The 13,058-nt window shown below is 44.2% G+C and overlaps 1 protein-coding gene across 3 annotated transcripts in view; it reads left to right on the forward strand.

The window, feature by feature from the left end:
- Positions 1 to 13,058, forward strand: part of MIS18BP1 (MIS18 binding protein 1) — a 2,747,318-nt gene that overhangs the window by 2,031,159 nt on the left and 703,101 nt on the right. For all 3 annotated transcript variants that reach the window (XM_044074260.1, XM_044074258.1, XM_044074259.1), the window contains one exon: positions 12,083 to 12,258. In XM_044074260.1, the coding sequence (XP_043930195.1) occupies positions 12,083 to 12,258 (176 nt within the window). The remainder of the gene's footprint in view (positions 1 to 12,082; positions 12,259 to 13,058) is intronic.

The following is a 13,058-nucleotide window of genomic DNA, read 5'->3' on the forward strand; positions in this document are numbered from 1 at the left end:
AATCTTTCGGTATTGAGATGAGCCCTTTAGGGGGTGAAATTTGCACTGAATCGATCTGCCAGGATAGTGGCAATATACTTGGGATCAATATATTTAATGCCATTCTGTTGTAGCTCAGAGCAGATCTGAGCATTGCCATTTAGATTCGTGACATAGCTATAGAATGGCTTGTGATTGTCTTTGGAATCTTTGGCAATTTTATTTCTGTAACTAGTCACAAACAATGTTCAGTGCCTCACCAAAGTTCAGTCAGATGAAGTGAAATCGAAAATCCAAAAGTCACAAAAGACTGAACACTGCTGGAGTCAAACACCTTCTATTTATTTAAAACACCAAACACATAAAAGATGAGCGCTTTCGGGCATCTGATGAAGGGCAGAGGCCAAGCTCATCTTTTATGTGTTTGGTGTTTTAAATAAATAGAAGGTGTTTGACTCCAGCAGTGTTCAGTCTTTTGTGACTTTTGGATTTTTGTAACTAGCTTTGGAGGATTTTATGAGGAATCTCAGCTTCTTACTGAGGCTGGTAAGGGAGTTTTTTGCATCCTGGGATTTTCCTCTTTTCTGCAGCAGTTTCTTCCTTCTGTTGTAAAGTTTGTTTATGGCAAGGGACCACCAGATTGGCTTCCTTTTTTTGGAGGAAAGCATCTTGGTTCTGTTGGGGGTGGCACGATTCATGCACGAGTGGATGTGTTCGTACAGTTCCTTAGTGTAGGATTCAGCAGTCGAACTTTCAGTTCCTGTCTGCATGGGTGTCATGAAGTTTGTCACTTCTGACTTGAGTAGCATGACGTTGGCTTTGGAGAAGTTTTTTACGGAGGTTTCCTTACTGGGGGGTGGGGGTGGGATGTGGATGTCAAGGGTGATTAGCTTATGGTCAGACCTGACCAACGAGGGGAGCGACCATAGGTGTGAAGCATTGATTTCCCATGTTGGTAATGACCAGGTCTAGGATATTGGAGCCCCTGGTGAGACTAAGGATTAGTTGATCCATCATTGGAATTTATGAATTCCAAGAACCATTGGGCAAAGGTATCGGTACATGAGTAGTTTTCCTAGTCAATGGCAGGACAGTTGAAATCACCCAATATTAGGGTGGTTGGTTGTATCTTAATATTTTCCAGCATGTTTAAAAAGGTGTAGTGAGAATCTTGGGGCATGTTGGGTGATCTGTAGCAAGCTACAATTTGGATTGCAGTGTTACCTAGTGTTAGTTGCACCTGGAGAATTTCAGATGCCTTGTGTTGGGCAACTAGCCTGGTGTTGTGAAAATCCTTGGTGAATATGGACACTCCTCCACCTTTAGTGTTTCTGTCCTGGTTTGGTGGCTGAAAAGTGTGGTAAGAGTTGTAGCCTGGTATTGCAGGGGTGCTCTCTGGAGCCTTGAAACAGGTCTCAGTTACTGCACAGATATCAATGTTCTCCATTTTTAGGAGTACCTCGAGAGAGTGCATTTTGAGGTTTAGACTTCTAGCATTGAGTAGCATTACCTTCAGATTTTGCATGCTTGTACCTGTTACGGTGGTGGTTTTGTCCTTTGAACTTTACCTAAAGAAGGCACGATAGGGGTGGCAAGAGCCTTAGCCAGTAACCTGAATCCCAGGTGTGACAGGTGCAGACCTTCTCTGGCAAAGCATGGTGGTCATTCGATCATGTTGTCCCAGGCAGACAGATACTGGATCCCCTTTGAATGACACCAGAAACTTAGCCAATTGTTGAAGTTGATCATTTTTTCTTATACTCTGGTATCATTTTGGGCGAAGGCAGGATGCTACTCAAGGTTAGGGTCATACCTGCCTGGGCCACATGATCCGAGAGCTCTTCCGTGTCTCTTTTCATGTAGTCCAGGGAGGTACGTCTCTAGTCATTCACTCCAACATGGACAATGACAGAGTCATATTTGTACTTGTTGTGGGGTGACTTGAGTGCATGCATTATGTGGCGGATCCTGGCACCCAACAGCAGCTGACAGTAATTTTCTCCTTGTTTAGCCTGGTGAGTGGAACATCATTGTGCCTGACTATAGAGTCACCTATGACTAAAATGTTGGGTACATTGTCTTCCCTTACGGGCTGTTGTTGAGTGGCACACTGGTCTTGTGAGCTCTGTGACACTTTAGTTGTGATTGGTGTTTGTTTGCGTTTCAGCCTCGCAGGTCCTTGTTGCTTGGGCAGGTTAATGTTAAGAGCTTCCACATTTGTGGGTTTAGTGTTGCTATGTGTGGGTGTTGTTGGTGATGGTTTAGAAGGGCTGTGTGTTGCTTGAGGTGTGGTGCAGGTGTTAACCTTCTCTTCTTGACTGTCTAGCATAATCTTGGGTGGAGAGAGAGTTTTGCTTCTAGTTTGGCTGTGTAAGTGCATCTCTCGCAGGTTGTAATGTTGGGTGGTAGGAGAGGGTAGTCTGTGTACATGAAGCAATTGCTGCATTGCCCCAGTATGCCCAGATTCACCAAGTGGACAGGAAAAATCACCAGAAGCTGACCCTTGGACATGCCTAGTTTGGTGGTTTTTTTTTTTTTTTTTGTAAAGTACAAGAGCCGTTTTCCCTTTTAGTAAGGTACTTTGCAATTATAGGCTCTTTCTTGCCCACAATTAATTTCTCCGTATTAACAAGGAGAGTTGAGTGCTTGTATCAGTGAAAGACTTCCTAGTGCTTTCCAGCAGGTTTTAAAGCAAGTGCTAGTCACAGAGATGCTTAAAGGTAAGGTGAAAAAACAATAGTTTATCCTAAACACTGCAGTGTGCACTAGAGGAGTTAGATGGGAAAGTAGGTAACTTAAGTTTTACCAGTCTAAAAAGTTAAGTTTTAGTGGAGAGTCACTATTTTTAAAACAGCAAGACAGATTGAAAGGGGGTGGTCACCTTTGTATACTGGTACTATGGAATATAGTAGGATGGCCAATAAATTTAAATAGTTGAAGGGGAGTGATTTCATAAAATGATAATTTTGTGCTTACTCACACAAGCCAGTAAAAACAGAGAGGAAATGAGATATATGGTCAAATCAACGTAAGGGGAAGGCAACTAGAAAGACAGTCATGTTTAAGAACATTACAGTAACCGGGTAGGAGGGTGGGGAAAAATTCTGCCTGACTCACAAGAGACAGAGCTGTGGTCTCTTTTCAAGTTTTAATATGCAGTTAAAAGCAGAATACAAGTAAACACAAGGTAAATAAAACAAATCACAGTATTCAAAATAGAAAAAGGCAATCAAGTAATACAACAAATAAAAAGCAAACTAACCTTTCCCTCACAGCAAAGTGTAGCAGAGTCTGAGTGAGCCTTTCTAATAAAGGACTATTAGGGGAAAAAAGGTTTTACTAGCAAAGGCTCTTTGTGAGCTTTATTGTCATAAGAATGAGATGCAGCTTACTAGCTCACTTTTTGCTGGATAAACGTTTTTATTTCCTTCTTAGCTTATTCTGCATCTAAAAATGCCTTTGATCCTCCAGGAAAAATATATTCTGAAGAGGGCAGGATATAGCTTCTTGAATCTCATGGCTGACTCTTGACGTTCTCTGATTGCTGGGATAAATTTGCATGTTAAGTTGTCTATCTCGCCTTCATTCTTGCTGGTTGGGTTCGGAGCCGATCCTCGGCTCCGACTCAGCCGTCTTCCAAAGCTTGAGAGCTGCTTACTGGCTCGAGGCCCCCCTACATCCCATGATGCCTGCCGCTAGATACACAGATCACATTTGCCGCTTCTGCTACGAGGTTGCGTTTACTGGCTCAGGTCGTATTTTTTTACTTTATTGATAATTTTTGGGACTTTTTGTATTTTATTAGTTATATACTTATTGTCATAGCATAGTTGTAGGTTCTGTGGTAATTTGGTAGTGTTTATTACCCCTAAAAAACTCGTTTTCTCCTTAGAGAGTTTTTCCCCTCCCTCCCCCACTGACCGTTTTGCCTTTTTAAGGTAAGCTGTTTTAGTTAGAGGCTTATCCTTGTTTTCTTTTTTAAGGTAGACAAATTTTTTCATTAGAAATTGTAGTAGTTTGTAGGTCTTATATAGTGTGTGTGCTGTTAGGGTGTGGTAACTTGTGTGGATTGTGTGTGTTTTTCTAGTTACCTACTCCCCTTGTCCTCTTTCTTTGTATTTGATTTCCTTTACAGGAATGTCTAAAGACACGAAAGTGTCGGGATTCAAGAAGTGTGACTCAAGCTGTCAGAAAATGCCTCTGACAGATGGTCACACTTCTTGTGTCTACTGCTTGGGCTCCCTACACCTGCAGGACTCTTGTTCGGTGTGTCACGCCTTTAGTCCAAGAGTCCTTCAGGAGCGTAGGAATAAGCTTATCCTTAGGGGTTTGCTTAAACCTGAAGGATCACCAGCCAAGGCTCAGTCAGTGAAACCTTCTAGGCCATCGAAGCCGTCGGCTCCCAGTTCAGAGCCGTCGCCGGGTGTGGCTTCTGCCTCAACTTCGGTTCCGGCTGGAACTGAAGTACCTATCTCTAAGTCAACTTCGGCTCCGACTGGAGCTGACGTACCTATCTCCCAGTCGGCCCCGACTCTTCCGTCAGAACCGTCAGGGAGTAGAAAATGCTCCAGGTCACTATCCTTGGAGTCGATACACTCGTCTCCAGGGTCACCCTTGTTGCAATCGGAGCGGAGTCATCGATCCCACTCTTCTCGGTCATCTAGACTATCTGACCATGATTTGGAGAGAGTGGTGAGCAGGCTTTTAAAATCGCAGGCTCTGGCTAAAATGCTATCCAGCCCCCCTCATCAGGGTTCGGCTCTACCTGTTTCTGCATTAGTTCCTCCTTCGACACATCCCTTGAGTTCGGAGCTGGAGCATTTTGAGGCTGGAACCGTGGGTCCGTCGGCACCGATACCTCCCCTTTCGGTTCCGTCATCAGCTCCGATCTCTTCCATGGTGCCGTCCTTGGAGGGATCTGGGCGCCGGGACTCCCTCATCGGCTCCGAGGGGGCGAGTGGCATTGGACCCTTGTCCGACCCTGTTCTCCCTCTCGGAGCTTCGGCGCAGGTGAGTTTGGCTCCTACATCGGCTTCAGAGTCGTCCCTCTCGGTGCCGGGAAGGATCCCCGTCTCTTCGGATCTGGAGCCTTCTCCGGTATTGGGAAGGGGTGCCTTCGAGGTCATGAGGAGTGTGCTGGCATCTGAGTCAGCCTCACGGTCAGCCTCATCGGCTCCTCCCCCCATGGTGCCTGCTCCTGCCTCTTCCCTCCTCCAGACCCCAAGCATGGGAAACAAGCGCTCCAGGGCACTCCATTGGGTGTATCTTCCTCTTCCGAGGCCACCCCCATTCATTCAGAGGAGCCCCCTCGAAAGAGAAAATGCAAGAAGAAGCATGTTGACTCCCCTGAGTCTGTCACTTCAGATACCGACTTGGAGGAGTCGGAAGGGTCCCTGAGATCCCCCTCTGAGGACGTCTCCTTCTCAGACATCCTTGAAATCCTTAGGCAGAGGGGGAACTGGACTACCCTTAACCCTTCCGAGGATGAGTCGCTATTCCTGGACACGTTTGGTTCCCGACCCTCCACCTCCTGGGTGTCTCCGCCTTTCGATCCACTGATGTCTGTGGTGGCTCGAAAGGCATGGTCAGCTCCAGACACAATGGAACCAACTCCCCGCAGGCATACAAAATTCATTACTGCCCCTCAAGACAAGCAATTTCTGACCAAGGGTGTTCCCGTTGATGCCATGGTGATAGCAGCGGCCACTAAAAAGGAGTTGGCTGAAACTTCATCTGTCCATCCCCCTAATAAGGAATCTAGGATGATGGACAGATATGGGAAGCGGATGTTTTCCTCAGCAACCTTCTCTATGTGGTCTCTGAACTATTTGTGCCATTTTACCCGCCTTCAAAGGGATCTCCTCAAAGAGTTAGGACATACCCTTCAAGATCCATCAGCTGCGGGGGCCCAGGCTAATGTTGCCTCCCAGCTGGCGACTCTAAATTCGGTAGTAAACTCCTCCATGCGGCTCATCTCTTATGCAGCCGATGGCGTGAGTAGGGTGTGGCTTTGAGGAGACACGCTTGGATGCGGTTATGCAACTTTGCGGAACCCTTCAGGGTGTCTTTCACCAACACCCCCTTTGATGGTTCTGCTCTGTTTGGACCACAGGTGAAGGATACCCTTACCAGGTGTGAGCAGGAAGGCAAGACTCTCTCTGCTGTTGGAGTTCGTTTTTCCACTCCTTCAAGACTGTATCCCAAGGGTCAGAAGTGGGAAAATCTGGTTCCGGAAACCCCAGGGAGTCGTGCCTGACACACGTGGAGAGTTCCCCTCTAGGGGCAGAGGAGGGAACAACAATAGACACCGCCCTAGGGGCAGAGGGGGTCCGCAAAATCAGGGCCAAAGAGAATCCTTCTCTGACAAGCCCTTCCAGCATCCCTGAAGTGCTGCCCGACTGTCCACCTTCAGAGGCAGTCGGGGGAAGATTATAGCTGTACCCAAAAGCCTGCAAAGTATAACACAAGACAAATGGGTACTTTCTATCATATCCGAAGGCTACAAAATCCCCTTCTTTTGCACTCCACACTTCCCTTCCAGATGTTCCAGATGTTCCACCCAATCTAAGGGATCAAGCAGTTCAAGAAATTTCAAAACTGCTAAGAAAAAGAGCCATCCAGTCAGTCCCAGCAGACCAACAAGGATCCGGAATTTACTCAAGGTTCTTTTTGGTACCAAAAAAGACAGGGGACTCGAGACCCATTCTGGATCTCAGCAGACTAAACAGGTCTGTTCAAAGAACGAAGTTCCGGATGGTCACGCTACAGTCCATTTTACCCTTTCTGGGTCAGGACAATTGGATGTGCTCCATAGATCTTCAGGACGCGTACTACCATATCAAAATGGACAGACGCTCCAGAAGATTCCTCTGCTTCTGGCTGGGAGACAGTCATTATCAGTTCAGAGCTCTGCCCTTTGGTCTCACCACAGTCCCCAGGTGTTCACCAAATGTTCGGCAGTAGTTACCGCTCACTTGAGATGGCAAGGATTCCATGTGTTTGCATATTTAGACGACTGGCTCCTTACAACAACCACCAGGCATCACCTGCTGCGAGCCAGAGACTACACCATCCAAACGTGCTCCACTCTGGGCATCACAGTAAATTTCAAAAAGTCTGCATTGTCGCCTTGTCAATCTATCACCTTTATAGGCGCAAATGTAAACACAAAGGACATGTCAGTGAGCCTTCCAGTAGACAGAGTGTTAGCCATTCGACGACATCTGCAGGTCTCATTAGGATGCAAAAAGATTCAGGCCAGATTCGTCCTAAGAACATTGGGTCTCATGGCAGCGGCTATCATACTAGTCCCCCTTGCATGTTTTCACATGAGGATTCTTCAGTGGATGCTGTTCACACAATGGTCCTTTAAGCAACTCCCAATGTCTCACATGATAATGATCACACAGTCATGCAAAAACCAACTTGTTTGGTGGATGGTTTCCCCATCATTACACCAGGGAAGACCATTCGTTCTTCCTCCTCCTCCAGTAGCTACGGTGACCACGGACGCCTCCCTGATCGGGTGGGGGGGGGCATTTTCAGGGCAGAACAGTCCAAGGCACCTGGCAGCCAGACGAGTACCATCTGCATATCAATGTCTTGGAGATGAGAGCCGTACTTTTAGCATTGCAAGCTCTTCAGAACTCTCTTCCCACTGGGACCATTGCAATTCAAACAGACAATGTGTCAGTAGTATGGTACATCAACAAGCAGGGCGGAACCAAGTCATACCCCTTATGTCGAGAAGCACTCAGGCTTTGGCAGTGGGCGATCTCTTCCCAACGGTTTCTGATAGCTGCGCACATCCCTGGGAAGTCCAACGTTATAGCAGACAGGCTGAGCAGAGCAATTCTCATGCCTCACGAGTGGTCTCTCAATCAGACTGTGGCGGACAAAATCTTCTGCAAATGGGGTCAGCCTTGCTGCGACCTTTTTGCCACCCCCTTCAACAGCAAGTGCGGCAATTTCTTCCCTCTCCTCCCTCTTCCCGGACACTCCCCCAGAGACGATCTAGTTCACGATTGGCCTCAGGGACTTCTTTATGCATTCCCTCCGTTTTCCCTGATTCCCAAACTAATTCAGAAAGCTACCACAGTGGGATGCAAGTTGATCCTCATTGCCCCTTACTGGCCTCGACAAATTTGGGTCCCGTTCCTGCATCATCACCTTCTGGAGAAACCCTGGACCCACTTCCAGACCTCCTGATCCATCAATCAGGCGGGCTGCATCAATCTCTTCAATCTCTCCAGCTCACTGCTTGATTTCTCCACTTCCGACCTTAGCCAGGCTTCCGAACATCTCCCACTCGGTGCGTGAAATCATCTTATCTTCGCATAAGTCGACCACTAGGAAAACTTATGCTAGCAAGTGGAAACGTTTTTCCTTATGGGCAGAGTCCAGGAATATAGATCCCTTTTCAGCCCCTGTGCACCATATTTTAGAATTTCTAGTGGAACTTTTTCGAGCTGGATCCTCTTCTGCCATGATTAGAGTTCAGCTAGCTGCAATTTCAAACTTTCATGCGGGCCTATCTGATTCCAGCATCATGTCCCATAAGCTTTGTAAAGCTTTTCTTAAAGGAACCACTCTACTCAGGCCCTCAGTAAGAGATCCCCCGCCTCCGTGGGATCTGAATTTGATTTTAGCTTCCCTGATACTACTCCCCTTTGAACCGGCAGCTTCTTGTTCTTTGAAGTTTCTTTCTTGGAAAACCTTTCTTTTGGTTGCAGTTACGTCGGCCAGAAGAGTTTCTGAATGTCAGGCTCTTTGTGTTTGTCCTCCTTACCTAGTTTTTCACAATGATAGAGTTTCTCTTCGGGCTAACCCTTCCTTTCTTGCAAAGGCTACTTCTGATAATAATTTGAATCAGTCCATTGACCTACCTGTGTTCTTTCCAAATTATTCCAACAAGGCAGAATACAAGTTACATCAGTTGGACGTTCATAGACAATTACGCTTTTACTTGCATAGAACCAAGCAAATCAGAAAATCAGACCAGTTGTTCCTGTCCTACGCTGAGGGAAAACAAGGTATACCGGTGTCAAAAGTAACTTTATCTAGGTGGTTGACTTCTACTATTACATTTATATATCAGTTAAGAAATAAAGAGCTTCCTGCTAAACCCAAAGGTCACTCCACCAGATCTGTAGCTACTTCAGTGGCTTTTCAGGCCAGATTGCCAATGGAAACTATTTGTGCGGCAGCTACATGGGCTAATCCACATACCTTCATTTCACATTATAAGCTGGATGTGGCCTCCAGGAGCAGAGCTGATTTTGGTTCCACTGTTCTGAAGAGTTTGTTCCGATGAGCCACCCAGGATTGAGGTGCTAGGGATGCTGTCCCAACCAGCAAGAATGAAGGCGAGATAGACAACTTAACATTAAGAAGTTATGTACCTAGCATAACGTTCCATGTTAGTTTTCTTCTTCTCGCCTTCTTTCTTGCATCCCACCCTCCATCCCCCTATCCTAGTAGACCGAGAAGAGTTCCTTAGGTTTGTTTATCACTGGCTGAGTCTTCTCTGGCTATTTCTTCTGACTGTCAGTCTTTCCAGTAGGTTCATGTATCCTACTACAGTTTACTTTATTATTATAGTTGTTGTTATTATGTCTGTAGTTAGGCTTACCAAACGAGATCTGAGTATCTAGCGCCAGGCATCATGGGATATAGGGGGGCCTTGAGCCAGTAAGCAGCTCTCGAGCTTTTGAAGATGGCCGAGTCGGAGCCGGCCCAACCAGCAAGAAAGAAGGGGAGAAGAAGACAACTAACATGGAACGTTATGGTAGGTACATAACTTCTTATTCTCTTCTGCCTGGTGTTTAGAGAATAATAATTTTCCACAAACACTCTTTTGTCTTCAGTTGTTAACACTTTCCCCTTCTGCCCCCATTTTTATCAGAATCATTTCTTTCTGTTGGTATGATTGCATCTTTACTAATATAGGTTTTGGCTGCTTCCTCACGGCCAGGTTTGGAGCATGCACTCGATGCGCCCTTTCATTTAACAGATCCTGCTGTGGAATACCAGTCCAGTTGTGTATTTGTGCTTTCATAAAATTAATAGTCTCTTCCTTTCACTTTCTCTGGTACAGCAGAAAATAGCAGGTTTTCTCTGCATGCTTTGTGTTCTAATTTTGGAGTTGGCATAATGGTTAAGGTCTTTACCTCACAGATGCAATCCACAGGGTTTGATTCTGACCACTGGTTGTTGGCTAGATTTGTAAAGGTCCCCACACTGACTTTACCTTTGAACCTAACTGTACCATTTTTAGAAACAGCTCTTCTTGAGAATTCTCATACTCGGTCATCATTTTCTTCATTTCAGCCTGCGATTTTTGTAGTTTTATTTAATCAGAATAGCAAGTTAAAGCTTCTTTTATTTTCCTGCCTTATATTATTTGAGTTGATGTACTCCTGCAATGTTTCATTTATTTTAATTACCTCTGAGTACATTTAATTTTTTTCCTGTAAATTACTGGAACCCATATCTTATATCAACTCTGAAACTTGAACTGCTTTTTGCTGAACAGCTGCAAGATTCTTCCCAGGCAGAGTTTTCTCTTCACCTTTTTTTGGTTGGTTTTCTAAATTTCTTCTTTTCTGGCATCCAGGCAGTATACTTAGTAGCTAGTAATTGAATTTTACTCAGGCTGATAATATTGATGGCTCTTATTTCTTGGTTTCTTTTTTTTATACACTGGTAGAGCTGAAATTCCGTTGGTCAGTGTGCAGCCACCATGGAAGTCCCATCCATGTTACATATATTTTGATTTCGTTTTACATTAGCAGGCAAGGGAACATTAAACAATTTCCTTCCTAGTTATCTGTTGTGAACTTCCCCCTTTCTTTCTTTCTTTCTTTTTTTCAACATGCTCTGAATCCTCAGTTTTGCTGAATACTTGATACTGAATTCCATAGTTGTCATCAGTAGGATCATGTTTAATAAGGGTTAAGTGATCTTTACTGGCAGAGGGCACTTTCTTTCCTAATGTTTTCTGTTACCCTTTGACTAATGCTATTTAATACATCAGCCCAGGCATTTATATATAACAACAGTTTTCTAAGCTGTGCCATTTGAAGAATGCAATCAACTTCAATAAATCTTGGTTTACTGTTAATAATAGTAAGCAAACTGTCCAATTGGTGATGTAAGGCACACAAGTCTCAAATGTTATTAGGTATTTTGTTTGTATATACACAGCATTTAGCACACTGGGCATGATACATGTGCTTCAGCAAATTGTTAATGGCACATTTGTTTGAAGAATCCATTTTCAGCTACTAAGAATTTAAAAAGAAAAGAATCAAAATTAGTCGCATAAGGTTTTAAAGAAATTGAAACAATAAGAAATGTTTGTCAAATTGAGTGAGGAAATCACACAAACAATATGTAAATAAATATTAAGTCCACTATGCTAACCTTGTACAAGGGAAATTAATTCATAAAGAAGTCACTCTGACCTACTGTACTAGTTGTGCCAGCCATGCTAAAACATTGAATATTCTGTCTCACTTTTGATCTCAATCACATCTCATTATAACAGTAAATATTAGAGGGAAAAATAAAATAAATTACTATAAATCTTCTGTCAGACAGTTGCACAGTAAATCACAGACCAACACTGGATAGTTTCAGATCAGCTCTGGAGTTTCTTGTCTACCGTCTGTGTCAATTTGTAGCTAACTAGGCCCCTTGGAATGGCTAGAGTTTGCCTGTCTAATAGTCTTTCTTTCTTCCAACAGTGAAAATCAGCAGTAAGAAAAAATATAAATCAAAATAAATCTTCTACCAAGCAGCTGCAGAATAAATCACACAAACTAATACTAGATGTTTTCAGATTTTAGCATTTTTGATAATTACTGCCTCTAAAATATTCAAGTCCTGAAAATCATAAAAACCTCTTTCAACTGATATTTTTTTGAATTCTAGTGCAGACTGTGCCACTTACTTTTTTACTATCCTCTGAAATCCATTTGTCCTTTCATACAGACCAGGTCACCAGAAATGCAGTTTTTTTAGGTGAACTATTTTGAAGCAGTCTATCAGAAAATTTTTCTTTAAAGTGCATTACATCTTTTATTGAACTGTGTTTTTACAGGGCTGTTGCATCTTTTCCAAAACACAAGAAAGGCTTTTGGTTGGATGTTGCAATGTTTGTGGGTACACGTTCTGCTGAAGAATGCCAGCAAAAGCACATGGAAAATCAGCAATCCAGAAGGTCTCGAAAGTCAACTGTAAACCGGAAGAAAAGTCCTATTCAAAAAGAAGATAAAGGTAGCATTGAAAATATGCTTATTTCCTGTAGTTTACTAGACAAAATATATTCATTGTATATTTGCAGCATTTTATAGACTTGACATTTGTAGTAGTGTATACTGTTTTTGAATCATCCCATCCCTGCTACTAATCTGGTGCTAACCATGTCATTATTGATCACAGACAGGGGTCTTGGATCCAACCTCGGATCTGAGCCAGCTGAGTGAGCTGCAGCTCCTGAGCTTGAACTCCTCCCCTCCCAGGAACTCCTGCTACCCATAATCCTCAGATCTCTTTTGCCACGAACAGCGAATAGATGTGTTCTCTGCAACTCAAGCTCTTCTTTTAGATAAGTAACCTTTTTGGGTGACTTTTTGAATTTTTCTATACCTCTCTTTTCTGTCTAACAAGTGTAGTTAGTTTCCTTTAGTTCAGCAGTAGGATTCCTCCCCTCCCTTAGTTGATTGATGGTCCGTTAGGGTTTTCCCACCCTTTCCTTCTTTACTGTCTGCTTTCACTTTCCTTGAGAGAGAGAGAGTGTGTGTGTGTGTGTGTGTGTGTGTGTGTGTGTGTGTGTGTGTGTGTGTGTGTGTGTGTGTGTGTGTGTGTGTGTGTGTGTGTGTGTGTGTGTGTGTGTGTGTGTGTGTGTGTTGGAGGGTTTGCATTTTTTGTCTGGGTTATGGCTGACAAGCCCTCTGGTTTCAGTCGTTGCTCCTCATGCGGTCGGAAGTTAGCTCCTGCCTACATGCATGAGGAGTGCGTCTATGGTCTAGGAGAGCCCCATTTAGGGATTGAATGCGATGTCTGTGCAGGGTTCA

This window comes from Protopterus annectens, chromosome 6.part0 (assembly GCF_019279795.1).
Source record: "Protopterus annectens isolate FY-2018-M chromosome 6.part0, PAN1.0, whole genome shotgun sequence".
NCBI lineage: Eukaryota > Metazoa > Chordata > Ceratodontiformes > Protopteridae > Protopterus > Protopterus annectens.